Raw genomic sequence first — 19,492 nt, 5'->3', positions numbered from 1 at the left:
CCGGTACGTGACCGTAAGTCCATGGGCTCAATGTCTAAATGCTTTTGTGTATGGCAATCAGAAAATGTCGTAGAATCTTAATCGTAGCCGATCGTGCGCTGAGCGCTGAATTATTTGTTCGGACGCTCTTCATGCCGTCAAGCTGGGACATTCTCCCTTAGCTCGGACGAAGGCATTAGCGAACAAATCCTGCATGGCGCAGTAGTGGAACAGAATGCCACCGAGCACAGCCAGATGCCAGATGTTGTGGCTGCCACCGAAGTAGTCGAAAAGCCCAGGGCGCCACCGCTCAGGAACCTGAGAGGCGTAGATGCAGGCTCCGGCAAAGTAGACCAGAATACTCTTCATGACGGGGGCATAGAAGTAAAGACACCAGGCGAATCCACGGGTATAAGTGAGCTGGAACAAAGGTGCAAATCCTGTAAGCGCAAGCGTCACATAGAACGCCACACGCGCCCAGGCCAAGTCGTTGCGATTGAAAGTTGGATGCCAGGGCAGGATGACACCGCCGATTCCGAGCGACATGGTCAGCAGAATATATGTCCAGCGAGAAAGGGGCTCGCAGTAGAAAGCCGTGTACTCGGTCGTCACAATTGAGGCGGCCACCAGAAGCGAGATGCCTGTGTAATCGACACACGCAAATCTCTCCATCAGAGGCTGGTTGGCAATGCTGTTCATGGTGTGCCACAGGGTACTGCAGACCAGACACTTGCACGCAGCAAAGAAAAATACAGCAGCGATCGCCACATCAGTCTTGGTGCTCAGGTGGAAATTAGGATTAAGAGGGTAAAAGTAGAAGGCGACCGAGAGGACGATGAAGAGACCGATCAAGTGCGACCAGATATTGACCGTTTCGTTGCAGAAGCTGAAGACCGACTTGACACATTCGACCTTCGATGAGGAAAAGCGATATCCTTGTAAGATGTGGGGATTGATTCGCCACGGCTGAGGAAGGTCAGCGTAGGTGATCAATCGCTGCTCTTGAGCTAGTAAAATGGCACGATTAATGCTCTCGCGTAGCGAATCCTTGGCTCGTCGAGCTTGTTCTATCCCCTCGTCGACCACCTCACGGGCGTGCACCAGCTTCGAGTCGACCGCTTTCCATCCATCGTCCAGAGCGCCATAAATACCCCGATCGCGAACCGCATGGGCTCGAGATTCCAGCTCGACCAGGAACGACTCCATCAGGCGTACTCCGGCTTGAGCCTTTTGCTCCAGCGTCTCCTTTGTAGCCAGCGCATCGTTGTAGCGGTCCTCGAGGGTTTCGACCAGGATCTTGGCTCTTTTCTTTCCACCTCCCATAAGCTCCCCGGAGGCGTAGGAGCATGAGTCTCTCACGGCTTCAAGTGTCGCATACGCTCTGCGAAGGCTCGAGTCGATCTGAACCATGTGCGACTTTCGATACTGTTCGATCCAATGCATGCGTCTCTCCAATTCCGTTAGGAAGAGCTCAACCTGAAGAACGTCAGAACAGAGTAAGCATTTCACAGCTGGTCTTTGACCATACCCTTAGAAAAATAGTGTCGCCATCATAGTCGCAAGACAGCTTCCGAGCCGTATGGAATGAGTGCCTACGCCTTCGATCGCGCAAAAGACTGGTTTCCTCACTGGGAATTGACGCAAAAGATGTTGAGGTAGCATCTGGATACGACTCGAGGGTCACAGATTGCGTTGTGCAGGCCATTGTTGATAACAGACAATTCAAGCCCAGACTTTTCCACCACCTTTAATATCTGGATCTCAAACCCGCATAGTCTTATGGTTTGTTGGTGTCTGGGTGAGGAATTGCCTCACTGTTGTTATTGTTGGGAACTTGGGAGCCGAAAAGCGGAATCTCGGAACGATATCCCAGATCAGCGAAAAAGTACGGAGTAAGGGGGAGAGGTCGATAGTTGAGTGGAGAGGATCACAATAATTGCTTTTATATCAGTCAAGAACACTTAAGACGAGATGAGCAGACATGAAAGAGTGGAGAGAAAGGATGATGAGAGACAGAGAGTGAGAGACGGTCAGAAAGCGCGAAAAAGAGCGGGTGGGGGGAGGCGATAATCTTTAAGACGAAGACGCAGATGGATTGGAGGAGAAATGAGGCCAAGAGGGGCAGCAGATGGGATCATGGGTGACTGTAATCATCAATCAGAAACCCCAGCCTCTTCATGTGAAAATTAACAGGTAGATAGCTGAAGGTAAGCAAAAGATATTCAAGCCTTATCGTTAACTAGATATGTATGTGCTGCATTTCCCTTTCTCCCCTCATGATCCAGATAATAACCTTTTTCTCCATCTCCAGCCCATGAGCATTCGCCGTGTCTCCACGTTCTCCGATACTTCTCTCTCCTGCTATCTATTATTCTTCCTCGGCCAGATCTTCGCCACAGGTTTCTGCCCAAACGCTATCAATCCCTCCCCTCCATTTCAATTCTTCGCAAATTCGCCATGACTATCGGTGACATTGTCTCCGATCCCTCATTGCTACCCGTTTTGCGTACCTGCGCCGAGACGCGGGAACAATGCGAGAAGCTTTTATCCTTGTTAGATCCCACGGCGCAGTCTCCTTCATCTGACCCCGAAGAGGCGATTCTGGCTGCCTCTAAACAGCAGAAACAGCTTTTTGCCGTTCTAGCCCAGCTTCGTGGTCAGAGTCGGGATGCTATTCTTCGGGTCCGCCAGACCAAACAACTTACGGCAGAAGCTCGGCAAGAGATCGATCGGTTACATCTGCAGCTGCAGAATCTGTATTATGAACAACGGCATCTGACTGGAGAAATCGCTGCCTGTGAATCATATGAGTACGTGGAACCGTTGCTTCAATGTTCATTCGGCTCCCTTGCGGTTGGACTAACTAGTCGCTGTGTTTCTTAGTCACAAATACCTCTCCCTGCCATTGATCCCTGTGGAGGAGTTTCTGGCCCTCCATCCCGAACATGCCGACCTTGACTCACATGAACTTATGATTGCACGCATTAATCACGAACATGCGGAGCGGGAGAAGCTCGAACAGGCGCGACAGGAGCTTCTGAAGCGCAAGCAAGCTTTGATCGCAGAGAACAAAAAGCGGAAAGACGACCTGGCTAGCCTGGACCAAGATCTTGAACGGTTCATTGATGTATGTCTTTCCTGTTTCTCGACATTGAGCATCGATCCCTCCAATGAGTAGTTTGCTGACGATGAATACAGGCAGCAAAACCGATCCAGAAAATCTTCGAGAAGGAATACTAGACGTGGGACTCTCTTCATTTACTTTTTTTTTTCTTTCGTTGTCGTTTCTCATTCCACAGGCGCATACTCTGAGATACCCCGAAATTTGTACTATAAACTCCTAGGAAAAGGGACTTTGCTGCATGTAATCTACATCATTGCCTTGAGTAGTGGCATCATGGGTCCTCAATTCATTTTTGCAAATTAAGTGATAATGATAACCATAATTACTTGGGTCTCAAACAGTGTAGGCCTTTAATCTGTCAGGAAGCTTGCAAGTTGTACGATCCTGTTTTGTAGGGTCTTCTGTCGCACCTCGGCGGAGTTGATGCTGCCACTCTGTTCTCCGCCCTCCCTCCGCCTCCTGTTAAACACTCATCCAGCACAACGGGTGCTTTCAACGCCATCGCTCAAGCAGGCACGAGAGCAAAGAATGCCCTGGTCATGACTAGCAAGCATGAAGACCTGCGGTCTTCCATACAATCCACCGCACAACCTTCCGACCACTGCCCCATGAGTTCCAAGGCAAGCGCGCAACAACTTCCTCCGCCCGAGAAGCCAGAGGCTATTCGGGCTCGATTCGGAGTCATTGCTGCATTCTGGGCCGTCATCATCTTTTTAGGATTTCCGATATGGTGGAAGACAACATCTATCTATCGGGCTCATTTGCCCGTTCAGGAGATGGTCGATTGGGCCAATGGAAAGGTAAGTGTATATGCCCGAAGTCCACCAGCGGAGAGTACTTGGAGCAGACACTCATGTGGTACGTTATACAGACCTGCCGTCCTGTATTTCCTCTTGAAATCCGTTTTGAGACGCCATCTATGCCTATTCCAGAGGCCCAGAATCTTCTTCGAACTACGCAGCATACCCTTGACGATCTCAACGAATTCTCCGCCCATCACCTCCGCCTGAAATTGTCCGAAGACACAATCGCTGCAGAAAGCCATGGGAGCGCGCAAGGACCGTCGGTGCTTGCTGGTTCAGGCAAACCTGATACCGCGTTGACAGTTCGACTGTTACCTCAGGAGGATTTGGTCGCTCCCAAAGCAGAGCTTCATTCCGAAACAACCCAGCTGGATATCATGTATCCCCCAGCCCAGATTCCCGCTCCGTCGTCTTCCAATTCGCCCTTGTCGGCGTTCATCGCGAGCGAATTACAGAGTCTGTTTACGGAGGAAAAGGCAATCATTGCCCAAATCCTGTCCGAGAGCAATATGGGCAGCGCCAACACCAACACTCCTCCATCTTCGAACAATCAACAGCCCTTGGCGGTTCTCAACTCCATCTCTCCGCAACTAGCAGAAAGTATCAGCAGACGGTTGAGACGGTCCATGAAGTATGCCGAGACCTATCACCTTGCCTTTTCTCTGTTCACGCCCGGTGCAGAGCCCTCCTCCTGGGACATTCAAGCAGCTGTGGAGGAGTACATTTCCCCTCTGCTGCAAGCGCTGGAACCTATTAGCAACTTCACTGTTGATACCCAAGTACAGCTATACGCAACATTTTCTCCAACCGCACCCAAGCCCGAATATGACGAGGCGCTAGCAGCTTGGACATTGAAGAAGGAAGATCTGAGTGCCTTCATCAACGCCGCCGAATGGCCCTTGAGCCCTAGCATCGGAAACGGCCCAACAATCAACTTCATTCTCTATGTGCCTGAGCCTTCACAGTCGCCCATGCTCGTCAAGGAGGGCGGTGCAACCAGCTGGATCATCCCTCAATGGGGCGGCGTCTTCCTTCTCAACCCTCCTCTATCGACCATCCAAGAGAACCACTCCAGCCTAACCCATCTCTCCAAGGATGCATTACGCGCCGCCTTCTTGACATTCTCCCACCAGCTTCTCACCTTACTTGGCGTCCCTACCACGCCTACCCCCCTACCATTCCGTCTGCAAACGCTGATCCGCGTCCGCGCCGCGACGCTCCTCCTCTCCGCATCCTCCACCATGGGCTCCCTCGCCCGTCTCACCGAGTCTCTTCCCTCGATCCCTATCCCAGCAAACGTCGCCGCGTCTGTATCCACCACTCTCGCTCATCTAGCCTCGGCATGCGCTCATCTCAGCGAGGGCCGCTTCGAAGCGGCTCTTGCCAGCGCCCGCGTGGCGGAAACAGAGGCCGAGCGCAGTTTCTTCGAGAAGAGCATGGTGGGGCAGATGTATTTCCCGGATGAACATAAAGTGGCCGTATACCTGCCCCTGCTTGGGCCCATTGGCGTCCCTCTTGTCGTGGGGCTGCTGAAAGAGGTCAAGAGGATTATTTCGGATCGGAAGGCTAAGCGAGCATTGTCCTCATAAATAATTCTTCACTTGTTTGATATAGTATATAGTATTCCCTTATCGGCATGATAATTAATCGACGATTTCGTCTGATTAGTTCACATGGTCATTGACATGAGAAACTAAGGTAGACTTTTGAACTGTTTTTCACCAGGAAACTGTAATCGGGGATCAGATTTCTTCGAAAGGAATCCATCTGCAGATGTGCAAGACCTCGGATTAGGTTTCTTGCAGCCACGTAAAGTATCAAACACTATATTTATGGGACTTGTGATGTATTCTGTGCGAGATCACATGTTGCAGCTTCGTCATAATATGGTTCTCAGTGGGTAGAACTCAATAGCTAAGATATGAAGCAGGTCATGACCAGGATGTACATTGTGAATTAGGTAGTCTTCCGCAAACAGAAACAGGTGACCACAGCAAATGTCTTATTATATTGTGGCATGATTGCTATCAGGATGGTCTGTGACTATCTCAGCCGGTACAATAGTAGGAACGACTCTGTCACCGCTCAACCAGCCCAGTAGCACCGGGCATGCAAATGCATACTTGGGTGTCCCATATGCCAAACCGCCCCCTGAGAGATTTGCCCGCCCAGAAGCCCCCGATTCATGGGAGAACCCGCTTCGGGCACAGGAACTAAAGCCAGCATGCATCCAGCAAGCCACTGGTTTGTATTCCCTTTGGTCTGATGGCGCACTTTACTAAGGTAATACTAAGTTATGACCAGGCAGGACCCCAACGCAGAATTACTTGGCAGAGGAGTGGAAGATTGTGAAGCTGAATCAAAGTGAAGATTGTTTATACTTGAGTTGCTGTTAAACCTGGGATCGTAGTTTACCATGGTGACAAGTGGAAATCTTTATAGGGAAACCTGCAAATTGGCTCTGCCAGTTTCCCATTTTACAACGGGACATCGCTGGCAATCAATGAGGATATCGTTGTGGTCACTATCAACTACAGGCTCGGCGGTAAGCATACTATCATACGAGTATCAAGGAATGGTGCCTTGCTAATAGTACGTCAGTCTTCGGATTCTCAAACTCCCCTGAGATCTGCAGAAAGGAAAGAAACGTCGGCTAAAGGACCCGGATGGGCCAAAATTTAGCCCGGCAGTAGGAGTAGTGACCGTTGGCTAGCGGACTTTGGTTATAATGGAAGCTTCGGACATGCTGTAGTGCCATGGTCTTCAGTCGATACAGCATGTAGGATTGTTGAGAGGTATTCTGATATGCTTGGATTCTCCTGGAGAGGATGGCTAGCTCAGGTATTACGCTGCTGCGAAAAACTCTTTCTGTATCCTATTACTCTTTATGTGCATATTCTTCCCCTGGAGTGGCAGGGCGGGTATCCGAATTCATCCAACGACCAAGAGAAGCAGTGATCAGGTCGTAGCAGGCGAGGAACGAGGACATCTTCACATACTGGGATCTTTCTACAGAATGTATCAAGACAAGTCGACTGGGATTCACATTCTCGGTGCTTTAATTGGTAATAATTAAGCAATAGTCAAGATGAAAGTTAGTCCTCCGCTTCAACTGCAGTCTCAAGATGCTTGATAAGTTGTGTTACTGGTGTGGTATCTTTCTGTCCTTGAGATCCGAGAAGAAGTCATCATTATAAATCAAAACAGTAGCGCAACATGCCTTCCACCTTCGAGGATGATAGGTCATTCCATAGCAGGTACGTTGACAGGACAGATATCTGCCGAGGATGAGACGTTCCAAGCAAGCCCATACCACACAGTTCCCGAGCCCGAAGCTCGAGCGATATGGATATGGTACTCTTCTCCCGGCATCGCGATAAACTCGACGATTTCATAGTTGTTGTCGAACGAACCAGAGTACCGAACTGGACGGCCACCATTGCTCTTGTAGATAGCGAGGAGGAAGGCGACAGTTGGACTCTGCACTCTGGTGACGTTGGATGGGAATTTGGCATCCCACGCTAAAGCTACTTTGACTGTATAGACGTTTCTGGGAGTGGCAGGGTCGGGGTCGGGTACGGCCACCTTGTAGAAGAACTTGGACATGGACTGACTAGCGAAATCAATATCCTTCAAGGAACCAACGTCCCAGCCGCGAGGGGCAGGCGGCAGATCGCGCCATTGGCGGTTCTGTGCAATCAACACGCCTATCTCGGCATTCAGAGCACCAGACCCATCTGACTGGTCAATGCCCCAGAGATTGTCTTCCGCCCAAGTGTCACCGCTGACGGTGGGACCGGCGCTGGCCAGGAGGATGGCTTTGCAGCCCTCGGGCCAGGACTTCAGCGTCGAGTTGACGCCCTGGAGTAGAGCAGCGGTTCCTGCCACGGCCGAGGCCGAGAAGCTAGTGCCAGACATGGTCAGTCCCACGGCAGTAACCCCCGTGCCATTGGCAGCCAGCTCGGGAAGCTCGCGTCCCGGTCGGGCGAGGCTGGGTTTCTGAACGCTGAGCTGCCAGCCATTGCAGTCGCGGTATCGTTGTGGCTTCCGACGATGATTGTGTTGAACCCCTTTGGACTGACATACTGGGATGCTTGGCTGACATTCCCCGCGGATTGCACGATTGTTGGAAAGGGCCACTGCGTCGCGAGATGGTCCTTCAGGATGTCATCGACCGACAGACTCGCACTGTGCTGCTCATCGGGGCGGTGGAAACTCTGGCTGACGACAGTGCAGTTCTGGGGTGAACCGACCGCCCATCGCAATGCGGCATTGTCATAACTGTTGGCGGAATAAAGGGAGCAGTACGGGGCGTAGCCGTGCGGCTTCCCAGGCTCGACGTTTTTGATAATAGCGCTAGTCAGTCGTGCGTGGTCATTCCCTTCAGGGCTTTCGGTATATCTGCCGTCGAATGCAAGGTAGGTGAGATCGGAAGGCCCAGCTTCGAAGACGGCAACACGGACCCCCTGTCCCGTATATCCAAGGGCTTGAGCCGGAGCTGCGCGACCTATCGCTTCCGAGTTGACCAGATCGTTGAGCCCAGTGCGGTCGTCAAGAAATACCTGGCCCACATCTGGAGTCTGTGCAAGTGTAGGGACTTGAGAGACTTCGAGGGTCGCATATATGGCCAACTGCTCTGGCGGAGTTTCTTCTACCGTGGCGCCGAGATCCTTCATGATTTTGACTATGGCACCTCTAACCTTCACAGCGTCAGCGACGAGAGCGCGTGCAGCTTCTGGAGGCTTTTCGATCTCCCCTTCGTTTGGTTTGTCATATCCAGTGAGGTCCAGCTTGATCTCAGGCCAGACAGCAATGCTAAGCGGCTGGCTAGCATTGACGGTCTCAAGTTTATGGAGGAGAGTTTCATGGAGGCGTCCCAACTTCGCCAGTTGGGTTTGGTGGAACTTGTCCAAAATTGCCTTGCCATCGATCTGTTCGCCCTTCTCGTTGAATGCAAAGGATACAGGGTCGCCGTTCTTCTCGTCAAAAGCCAGGATAAATCCCACATACTGAAACCCAGGCGGGGCACTCTTGCCAGGCAGGAGCTTTTGGATTGCCTCCTCGCTGACCGCAATATAGGAGGCTTGGACAACCCGCAACGAACGCGGCACATTTCTCACCAGAGGATGGAAGCTAACTGGTATCTTCTGATAATGCAAAAGCTCCTTCCCGTTGTTGTCTAGCAGCTCATCAACTTGCAAGTAAAAGCTGCCTTGGCCCAGATGCTCAGTGCAGATTCTAATGGTGGTGCCTCCTTGGTCAACAGTGACGGGGACAAAAACATTCCGGCCATCCTGGGTGACAATGACAGCGCTGCGGGCACCCTGGGGATTAACTGGCCGAGGAGCATGGATATCAATCTCAGTTCCTGGTGCGAGGACCTCGCCTCCCATGACAGAGAATTCAACTTCGGTTGCCATTTTTGCTTTTGAGCGATTTAGGAAACCCTTGTCCTACTCTATAAACAGGAGGGGACCTCAGTAGGTTTCACAAGTGCCTTTATATGGTCGGGTATACACCTTTTTGTCCAGGCCGTCGCCATGGTTAGATGTGATTTCGATGGCCACTACCTCACGAGTTCGCCTCTCTCCATATCCAACAAGGTTATTATTTGGGGGATAAAGTCCTCTTAGACTCTGGTTCGAGTGGTTGGGAGCTAATGTGGTGGTGTGACTACCTGGCCCGACTCGGAAGATTACCAGTCTAATACTCTGCAGCTTTGGCAGCAGATAATCCTGTGCTGTTTGTAGATTGTATTAAGCATAATCGCCCTCTGTAAAAGCTCAGGTACCTGCTGTCTGATTGATTGATGTCGCATATCAATATGGCCGTCCTCAACTTTAAGTTCATGGTAAGTCATAATCTCAAAAGCCCAAGGTTAGATCTAGCCGAGCCCAGATATCTCCCGACCTCCATCATCATGCCGCCTGGATCAGGTTGAAGCAGATTCTAAGCATAAGCTTATCAGTAACCCTAATCCCATGGCTGAGGCTTTCAAGATCAACCATCGGTTATATCCACATTCAACATTAAGATTTAAGCATCTCCTGATTCTTCTCTATATCATTTGGTACTTTTCTGGAGGTTATCAGTCCACTTTATAACTCACTAACCATAATTGCTTTTTTATCCATTGTGTGTATCATATCAAGTTTAGCTGTCACCCAGTCATGTACAGGGAAGCATCAGAGGTTCATTTAATAGTGCTGCTTTCGGAAATCATCCACAGATCCAATACTATGGGATCGAGGCAATCTAATGGTTACGTTATAGAGTCCACATCAACAGGGTAATGCCGGTTCTCGCATATAGACTGGTGCCGATGAGGCCAATGCCAATGGTCTTTTCACCACATGATACTGACCACTTGTCGCATCCAAAAGACTGGGCTCTCCTTAAACTGAACGATTGAATTCACATGACAATTCTTTTGCCATAGAATCACCTAGAGTTTCAGCCTGTTGCATGATTGTTATCCATGCATGATGTACCATGAGAAGACACCAAATCTTATATAAATGACGTAGTGTGCCTAGGAATAGGAATTAGAAAGCTATAGCTCACAAGTATTTCAAGATCAAGTACACAAACATCACTTTTTGCCTTGATCATGGCACCTTATAAGATCCCGCGGGGGCCCTCTTGTCGCTGTAACTGGAAACAATATGCATATTGACTATGTTGGCGATGGTGCAGTCATACAAACAAGAAATCCCGAAGCAACAGACTGGGCCCGTATCCCAATCACAGTTCCTGAGTGTATGAACGGCAAAAATGAAAGCTAGAGAAAGTCGAAACTTTCTTTTATGAAGGAGCAGACAAAGTCACAAGTTTCCACTCTGAATAGATGGCAAGATGGTGGAGGAAGTTAATGGCCCGAACTTGCCAGACAAAATCAACTCTGAAGCAATTGGTATTTCACCACCGAATGCCATTGGCTCGTCGGGACTGGCTGTTTCTTTACTTATCAACATCAAACGACGTGACTCGGTCATTCTGGATGGAGCTATTGCTTCTTTATCGGATGTCTGAGCTACGAGTCGTACCCGTACACTCAGGTAACAGCTGGTCTCTCGTGTTCTGGATTCAACATTAATTATCTATTCTGAGGGCTGAGAACCAGCAGAGAATTCAAGCTATTTCCATGCTTCAAAACTTTGTATCCAAACCCTTGCTTGTAGCTTAATATTAGAGAAGACAAACCTTCTTTTCATTAGATGATTAGACAGATGAGAAGGGAACTATTGCTTCAAACCACGAGACAAAGAACAACTGTATATGTGCACAGCACGCTAAATAGTGTATACGCCAACTGCTAATAAAGAATCACACCTTTTCCTCTATGCAAACGAACGGATACAGACACATAAGAGAAAAAGCTGTTCGCCATCAACAAAGGCGACGGAGAGGACTTTTGCTCCTTGACCTAGGGGTCTCATTGACGCTGTAGCTCGGATCACCTTTGCTATTCTTAAACCCTACCTGATCAATCATCTCGCTGAAGCTTGCACCGTTCCCCACGACGATAGTCGGGTACGGCTCTGGCTTGAGAACACCCGTCGAGGCGAATGTCCCCGGCGGCGTATAGACCTTGATACTCTCCGTACTGGGCATGCGAACCTGCTGCGGAGGGGTTGACGGCAACGGAGGCGGCTTTGACGCCATCTGGCTCGGCTTCGGTGTTGAGCCGAACAAGCTCTTGACGCGAGTTCCTGTGCGTTGGAGCATCGAGCGTGCGCCTTCGGAGTTGCGTTTCAGGGATCTCCGTAGAAGGAAGTCAGTGCGGTAGGCGTTCTCTTCCGAGGGGATGGGGTCGGAGATTCCAATGAGTGTTCCGCTCGGTGTTCTCTGGGTGTGCTGTGCAATCTTCACAGATGGGGGTAGGTTATCTTTTCGTGGCCTCATGAGGAACATTGCCAGCAGTGCGAGGACGGCTCCGAAGGCGGCGCCAGGGAAGAAGCCGGCAATGATCGCTTTCGTTGGGAAGGAAGGACATGCGCTCGCCATAGCGGCTGTAGCTCCATGGCAGCTAGAAGCAGCGCTGGAGGCCGATGGATCTGCTGGATCAGATGCCGTTATGATGGTCGGCTGGACACCATTTGTCGAGGAGGCGGTGTCTGTGACTTTCGAGGAAGCAGTTGCAGTTGTCGGTGCTGTAGATGTTGTAGATGTTGTAGATTCTGTAGAGGCTGCTGTAGAAGCAGAAGGAGGGTTGGTTGTTGTGGTAAGTGAGGATACTGAGCTCGTGGCTGTCGAAGTCGACGTGCTCATGGCGCAAATGCTATTGCTTTGGCAGCTGTATCCGAAAGGACAGCACGAATCCCCGCACTTTGGCAGAGTTTCACCAAGCCGTATTGTCTTGACCACAGCTTTTGGGTGAAGGGTGGCATTCTGCTGTGACACATCACAAGTGATCGGCTCAATGAAGGCGCAACTTTGCCCGCTGGGGCAGCAGATGGCGGAACTTCCGTTATCCAGACTCACGCAGGTCGATGTGGACGGACAGCAAAAAGAGGATGGCAGATTGGAGTTGTTACACTGCTCGTACGATGCTGGACAGGAGTCTGAGGCTCGGTTCAACAGGCTGTTGAAGGCATAGCTCGGTGAGATGTAAACGGTGGTGAAGGCCACCAAGAACGCAGTGAAACTTGACCTCGCCATTTGGCAATACCAAGGGTTCTTCAGGAAACAGGTTTGCAGTATGTACTATTAATCGCAGAAAGATGAGTGCAAGAAGAGATTAGTCGATTAGAAATGGATGTTCCCAACAACAAAGGAACCTAATCGCGAGAGAGCCAGACTCGGAAGCTGAAAGGACCGTAGACAAAGACAAAGGACAATATGCAGAACACATAAAAAATAACAACAAAGAGATCGTGACTAGAGTGAGAGACAGTAGTTTGATTCAATGCCCAAAATAGGCGTCAGGCCATCATTTAAGGAACATCCAGGGCCATGGCAGCTACAAGCGCCGTCATCTCAAAATAGAGACGGCAGATGGGGCCCATGGTAGGTCGCATATTAACGGAACGATCCAGGTGCTCAAAAGGATAGCAGCTATTAGTCGTGCAGTCCAGTTGAAAGCTTCCCATTTGACAACGCAACATGGGCCTGAGATGAGGGCGCGTAGAGTATTGACTGAGAGAAGATGCAACAGATCGTCGATGGGCGGTTAACAGACGGAGGAAGTAAATCTCCGGCCGCTGATTGGCCGGCTGAAAATTAACTTACCTCAGCGACGCTAGTCTCAATACAGCAATTTCGCATCCGCGATGGAAATTCTGCGGCCGTGAAGCTGCTCTCCATTTGATGTTCAGATCCCTCAATTCCACACCCTCATCATGTTGAACCGACTCCTCCGGCCGCAGACTCCTCTGCGTGCACTGTCCGCTCTTTCTCAAGTAAGCTTTCCCGCTTCCCGGCAGCCCTTGGCTTACAGTACAGAACTGATCCTTTCTGATAGAAACCCATCTCCGCCCTCCCACGCTTCCAGACACGACAGTTGCACAGAGTCCCCCAGTTGACGCACGATGCGTACTTCAAGAACAATGGTATTCCGGAGTTATTGTCGCCAGAGGCATTCGACTTTGCTTGGACGCAATATCAGACTCTCCTCATCGATAAACTGAATCTCTTGACACAGGGTGAGAAGACCTTCCGCAATATCTCATCTTCAGCTTGACTTAGCGCTATAAATCTGGAATTGGGTATAACATGGGGTCAATATCTGATGCTTGATCGATAGACACCGTCGACGCTGATGCGAAACCCGGAGAACTGCTGGTCAAGTACTCCCGGCGTCCGGAGATGGCCTCCGTTTTCAACTACGCCTCGATGGCTCACAACAACCACTTCTTCTTTAACTGCTTGGTGAGTACATTGCAAGGAGGAGGATCGCCATCTGATCGGCCACGTCTAATTTGTTTGTGCAATAGTCACCCACCCCCACTCAGATTCCCGACAAGTTCGCCAAGGACATTATCGACACCTGCTCCTCCGTCGAATCGTTGAAACTCGACTTCCTTGCCACCGCCAACGCCATGTTTGGGCCCGGTTTCGTATGGCTGGCTAAGAACCTTGAGCGGGAAGGATTGATGCACATTTTCTGCACCTACAACGCAGGCTCGCCCTACCCTGCTGCTCACTCCCGGCGCCAACCGGTCGATATGGCCACCCACAGCCCCGATGCGCCACTTGGCAACATGTACGCCGGCTCAATGGGTGCCCACTCCCTGAACCAGAAGAACATGGCTCCCGGCGCCGTAGACGTGCAGCCCATTCTGTGCGTCAACACCTGGGAGCACGTCTGGATGATGGACTACGGAATCGGCGGCAAGGCCGAGTACCTGGAGCGGTGGTGGGACCGGATCAACTGGGAGACTGTGTTTGATAACTACAACGCGGTCAGCTCCCTGAAGGGAGGCCGTCATGCGGCCAACCGGAACCGCAGCCTAAGCATGCTATGAAAAACACGTACCGGATGCATGTTTCGATAATTGAATTGTACTATACTATACTAGCTTTTGACAGCATTGGCCAGGCTTTGTTCAAGGGTTTTCTTTTCTCATATGTTGTCTAAATGTACAGCGATTCGTCTCGAGATAGAGATACAAAATGGAAAGAATGCGACTGATCCTCTATACTATACAATCCATGTGCCCTCAGCTCATGTATAGTTCTATATAACCCATCCAAGCCGTATAGCCCGAATCTATGATAATTACCTCCCCTCCACCTCCCTAATCCTCTTCTCAAATGCCTCAATCATAACACTCGCCATCTGCCCCTCAACAGCGCTCATCATCGCCGCATGGAACTGATTCCGAAACTCAAACTGAATCTCCAACTGCACCCGCGTCTGCACACTTCGACCGGGGACCGGCACCAACTCCCACTTCGTACTCAGATACTCAAAAATCCCCTCGTTCGCGCCGGGAAAGATCCCCCCTTCCTGCCCATCCTTCGAGTCCACCCCGAACTTGGCCCCGCTGCGCGCCTCGACAGTCCACTTGTCCCGATTGCAGTCCACGCGCGACGTGAAGGTTTCGCTGAGAGGCCCGTAGCCAACTGTCAGGAAGGCGCGCGTCGGGTACCCCGTTTCCGGATCGCGATGGGTGACGGTTGAGGCCGTGAGGAAGGGGAGGAATTGCGAGTAGGATTCGACGGAGGAGATGACTTTGAAGAGCGCGCTGGGGTGGTAGGGGAGGGTCCGGGTGGCGGTTAAAACGCGGCTTTTGTTGTTGTCATTGCCGTTGCCGTTGCTTGGGGGAAAGAGGGAGGAAAGCGACGAGAGGTTGAAGTGTCGGCGAGGTGTGGTTGTGAGTGATGTTGAGCGAGGGCTTGCAGCCGGTATTCGTTGCTGATGCGAAATGCGTGCAACGAGTGCTGGCGAAGTTGGCGGGCGGATTGTGATGTTTGTCCGGCGACAAATGCGTCGCAGTGGTAAGGATGGTTTCATTTTGTGTTGGAGGACTCGAGTAGATGTGGTATGCCTCTGCAGGTGTGAGATAGGGCAATTGACTGCTCCGACAATTCCGTACTTTTTTCTTTGCTGCAGGATCCACGCGGGACGTGCCGAACGGCGTAGGTTTACTTGTATAGCGACAGCGACGTCATGCCATTGAGCACATAAATTACGAGGGTTTTGTTACTAAAGATTTTCAAGTATCGTTGATTATTGGTGAATATCATATCAGATTAAATTAATCGTATATAATTCTGTACCATTGTCGTATCTCGAGGTATATACATAAGGCACTACACTATATACAGGTGCACCCAACCCGCAAATGCGCCAGTTAACGCATGTAAGCAGTCAGGACTAGAACTGGAAAATTTATATAACCATTCAATCACCAGTAGCTATCGTCAATGTCTCTACCGAGGTCAACAGGCGGCTCTTATGACTCAAAGCCAGGATACCAAAGAGTGCGCGCGTCTTCACCTTCAAAGCCTCGGATTTGCTGGTCCCAAAGACCCTGCGGAAGGTTAGCAAACCTGGAACAAACGGCCTCAGTGTTCTTACCCAGTCAAGGTTGGTCGGCGCGTCAAGCATCTCTTCAATCACATCTAGCGAGGTAAATGGCGATTGCATTGCATTGAGCTGGTCGTTGGCAAGCACGGACGAGGGACCTTGCTGATTCTGCCATCCGTCATAAGGGGGTGGGGAAACTACAGTCCGACGATTTAGTATCTTGCACAAGCCATAGTCCGGTCATCTTACCATCACTGGCTGTATTGAATTCTAGGCCACTTGAACCGGTGGAATCTACTGCATGTTGCATGCTTTTCTTGACACAACGAAGCATGATTGACATCGCAGCATATGCTTTTTGTGCATCCGCCGATCGCCGGCGCATGTCCTTGAAGATCTGATGGGTTGTCTCCAGGGTTGATAGAAGGTCTTCACGGCCTTTGATAATCACTGTCACATCGTTGCATTGACTGTCCGTTCCTGGCTCCCTGGGATGGCCAGGGGAGAGTTCGAGGCAGATAATCATGGCTGCTAGCAGATAGTCTGTGTTTTGTATAGAATTCGGGAATCGCTTTTCGCGGTACAGCTGGCCTCCAGGCTGAGTTTCGTGGTGAAGAACTGCTTGGTGTCGAAGGATCTGTTTCGCTGCGGTCATACAGACCCAGCGAGAATATGCGTATCGCATATCATCGTGGAATTCCGCCAGGTACCTCCGGTGTAAAACGCAGCGGCACTTCTGATACAAAATCTCCAGGGTGACACGCTTGAGGATTAGGTCAGATGGGTCGGTGATTGACTGCTCCATGGGCCTAATTCGTAAGATCGACGGAATCTGATCGTGCACTTCCTCAAGGTGCCGATCAATTTGGAGCGTTTGCTCGTATGTCACCGGTTCCCGTGAGTATGCAAGATCTGATATTCGTCCAAAAACAGACATGATTCTTCCCTTGGCTATGGTATAGCACAGCGGAGTGAGCTCGGTTTCTGGCCGAGAATGTGGGAGTTCTTTCGTATTCTCATCGTAATCTTCATCAAACAAGTTCCGCGGTAGCTCCACATCGTGTTGCCAGGCCTGGATTGTCCGAGGTAGTCCGACTTGGAAAGAAATCAGGGTGTCGAGTTGACTCACAACAGCCCATAGACGCCGTCTCATTTCCCCTTCGAACGCCGACATCTTGGGGAAATTTCGGGGATCCCGATGGTACCCCATCCGCATGGCAAGCCTTATAGTGAGCCCGAGCATGAACGAGACGCCAGCTTGGGCATCACAACTTGTGAGGAACTCTCCCATTGTATACAGAAAAAGTGCCTCAACTTTGTATCTGCCAGGAGTTATATAGTTCGCTTGGACCAAACATTGTACAGTACGTTTGCGGAACCGGGTCGTGGCGACCTGGTGATCTCCCAGTGACTGGGGCACTGGTTCCTCTATCGTATTCAAAACTGAAATTGCCAGTGTGAAAACAGCATATAGCAGACCGAGCCACTGAAGAGACACTCCTTGCGGGTCTAACCAGAATTGGTTATACTATATTCTGTCAGTCATCTGTGAGCAGTTCATCTTTGATTAACTTACCTCCTTCTGGAATGTTGGGAAATGGAGAACGACTTCTAATGTCAGTACCTGCGTAGAGTTTCGTACAATCGCGGATACGTACCTAATAGTGGCTCTTTACAATGGAGAAACTGTGAGACAAGTCTATCTGCTACTGGCCGTGGAGGAATATCGGCGAGCAGTTCCTCCTTGCTTGCCGGCTTGTTCAAGCCGAGTAAGAGAGCCGGCGAAGAAGAGTCAAAAAAATCTTCATCCATGAGTTCATCCTCAGATTCTTCGTCCGTCTCTTGTTGAAGGTATCCCTTAACCTCGTTCACCTTGCAGCGTGTTCGTTAATACGCGGACATGCAATGGAGGCAGGTTGCCTTACCTCCTCGAGTATAGCACGCCAGTGAGCGCCATCGAAATAGCTCGACCCTGCTTCATTTTCCAGAAGTCTACCAGTGCTTTCAGGCGCAGAGCATCTCGGTTCCGGTTCCATGCTTGAAGGGGGATTCTCCAGCACCGCTGGAACAACACTCCCTGCTGTTCTAGACGGAGTATTCTGCTGCTCTGATGCACTAGGGGCTTGACTCTGTTCCGATGACTTCTTCTGAGTAAACGACAAGATCAGGTTTTCAAGATGTTGAAGACGATCTTGCACAAGGGCCGGGCTTGTTCGACCCTGCGATGACCTTGCTCGAGGGCCACGGCCCACGAAGGTGCAGGATGCGGCCTCCCCTCTTTTCTTGCAGTTGGTGCATGGATATGTCCGACAACATTTGAGCCTAGACATGCATTAGCACAAAATCTTATGACCGTAGAGCAAAAGACGTACTTTCGACTTCTACAGGCAGTGCAAGAGAGTTGAACTCGGCTCCTCTTCTTTTCCTTGGTCACCATGCTTGGATTCGGAACGTCCTGAACGTGGGGTTCTTTCGTCAAGTCGTTCATCCTGGATGAGGGACTCAGTCAAATATAGATATGTGATGAAAAAAAGATTCTGTCATTGACCGGAGATGGAATACATGTTGGCTGGTTGAACACGAGGGATTGGGAAGATGGTGGTGTGGCTTCCGGTCTCCGGACTTATCTCCGCGCCAACTGGGAACATTGACCAAAGCACTGATTTCAACATCATCTCGTTTGCCAACTGTCAGCACTTTTCTCCAGTGAACGTTTCCTACATGTCTACCACTACCGTAAGCCCGCTTGACAGCTAAAGCAGTCTTCAGAGTTTGGATCTGGTCCCGCTTCCCCTGTCTTTGAGTTGTCTAAGACAGACCAATATATCCGGCAGCTTGACCCGTTGGGTACCGTTGATCTCCCGAGCATCAAACATTTCTATTCCAACACAGGCTTGCTTTCTAAAGAGAAGAACTGGATTTCTCGCTTCGATACCGCACATCATGACGGGACTCAAACTCAAATGCAATGCCCGAGGTGCATACGAGCCCCTGAAATTGGGTGGGTGGGAGATTGCTACATAGCCTGATCAGTCATCCGAAACTGCAGTTTTCGAAATCCTCAATCAGATCTTCAAACTGTTCGTGAGATACTCTGATAGCTTTGTTAGCGTTCTTCATCTGCATCTGCAGCCAGATGTCATTCTCACTAAAGACTGGCAAGCAACAAACGTGTATCTCCCAAGAGCTCGACTTGGAAACGCATGGCCCAGGACTTGAAAGCGATGCTACAAGGTCTGTCTTACGAGGCGTTAAGGTATCTGAGAATTCGAGTCCAGTAATGGAATCCCGTGCGTGGCGCTCAAGCTGTTCGTCAGCAGACAGACGTCTGAGTGGCGTCTCATCTATATACGGTGCTCTTGTCTGAGATGTGCGGGATGAATTCTCCCTTCCTCGAACACTTGCAGGCTCAAAGATGCCGTCAACATGCACACAGACCGGGCAAAGTGAAACACACAAAGGGAACTCTCGTCGAATTGAGACTGCCGAATCTGGCGTTTCAACGGCAAGCGCAGATAGTATGTCTCGGAACAGAGACCTTGACCAGGAACATAACCCTTCCTTCTGCACGGACAGAAGTACAAGCTCGCAGACTGCCGAAACAGATGCCTT

At 50.4% G+C, this 19,492-nt stretch overlaps 7 protein-coding genes across 7 annotated transcripts; 2 read left to right on the top strand and 5 right to left on the bottom strand.

The window, feature by feature from the left end:
* Positions 1 to 129: 129 nt before the first annotated feature.
* On the bottom strand, positions 130 to 1,684 carry ALT_0745 (hemolysin III family protein; the record flags this gene model as incomplete). The annotated part of the gene is made up of 2 exons (XM_033556209.2): positions 130 to 1,455; positions 1,508 to 1,684. The coding sequence occupies 2 exons, from the start codon at positions 1,682 to 1,684 to the stop codon at positions 130 to 132; spliced, it is 1,503 nt and encodes a 500-aa protein (XP_033412100.2).
* A 752-nt stretch (positions 1,685 to 2,436) lies between these two features.
* On the top strand, positions 2,437 to 5,495 carry ALT_0744 (GPI transamidase component PIG-S; the record flags this gene model as incomplete). Its single annotated transcript, XM_089599030.1, has 4 exons — positions 2,437 to 2,789; positions 2,863 to 3,106; positions 3,499 to 3,903; positions 3,975 to 5,495. 4 exons carry the CDS (start codon positions 2,437 to 2,439, stop codon positions 5,493 to 5,495), a joined length of 2,523 nt encoding a protein of 840 aa, XP_089456694.1.
* Positions 5,496 to 7,149: 1,654 nt separating this feature from the next.
* Positions 7,150 to 9,326, bottom strand: ALT_0743 (uncharacterized protein; the record flags this gene model as incomplete). Its single annotated transcript, XM_089599029.1, has 2 exons — positions 7,150 to 7,917; positions 7,989 to 9,326. 2 exons carry the CDS (start codon positions 9,324 to 9,326, stop codon positions 7,150 to 7,152), a joined length of 2,106 nt encoding a protein of 701 aa, XP_089456693.1.
* A 1,969-nt stretch (positions 9,327 to 11,295) lies between these two features.
* ALT_0742 (uncharacterized protein) lies at positions 11,296 to 12,177 on the bottom strand (the record flags this gene model as incomplete). Its single annotated transcript, XM_033556205.1, has 1 exon — positions 11,296 to 12,177. The coding sequence occupies one exon, from the start codon at positions 12,175 to 12,177 to the stop codon at positions 11,296 to 11,298; it is 882 nt and encodes a 293-aa protein (XP_033412096.1).
* A 1,070-nt stretch (positions 12,178 to 13,247) lies between these two features.
* On the top strand, positions 13,248 to 14,372 carry sod4 (mitochondrial 37S ribosomal protein mS42; the record flags this gene model as incomplete). Its single annotated transcript, XM_033556204.1, has 4 exons — positions 13,248 to 13,307; positions 13,370 to 13,550; positions 13,652 to 13,776; positions 13,842 to 14,372. The coding sequence occupies 4 exons, from the start codon at positions 13,248 to 13,250 to the stop codon at positions 14,370 to 14,372; spliced, it is 897 nt and encodes a 298-aa protein (XP_033412095.1).
* Positions 14,373 to 14,626: 254 nt separating this feature from the next.
* ALT_0740 (ubiquinone-binding COQ10-like protein) lies at positions 14,627 to 15,364 on the bottom strand (the record flags this gene model as incomplete). Its single annotated transcript, XM_033556203.1, has 1 exon — positions 14,627 to 15,364. The coding sequence occupies one exon, from the start codon at positions 15,362 to 15,364 to the stop codon at positions 14,627 to 14,629; it is 738 nt and encodes a 245-aa protein (XP_033412094.1).
* A 442-nt stretch (positions 15,365 to 15,806) lies between these two features.
* Positions 15,807 to 18,368, bottom strand: ALT_0739 (putative C6 transcription factor; the record flags this gene model as incomplete). Its single annotated transcript, XM_089599028.1, has 8 exons — positions 15,807 to 15,884; positions 15,932 to 16,077; positions 16,130 to 16,952; positions 17,010 to 17,408; positions 17,457 to 17,488; positions 17,539 to 17,752; positions 17,806 to 18,202; positions 18,253 to 18,368. The coding sequence occupies 8 exons, from the start codon at positions 18,366 to 18,368 to the stop codon at positions 15,807 to 15,809; spliced, it is 2,205 nt and encodes a 734-aa protein (XP_089456692.1).
* Between the last annotated feature and the right edge of the window lie 1,124 nt (positions 18,369 to 19,492).

This window comes from Aspergillus lentulus (assembly GCF_001445615.1).
Source record: "Aspergillus lentulus DNA, contig: Alt01, strain: IFM 54703, whole genome shotgun sequence".
In the NCBI taxonomy this organism is placed as follows: domain Eukaryota; kingdom Fungi; phylum Ascomycota; class Eurotiomycetes; order Eurotiales; family Aspergillaceae; genus Aspergillus; species Aspergillus lentulus.
Note: the sequence above shows the minus strand (reverse complement) of the source record. Positions and strands in the feature narration are given on the sequence as shown.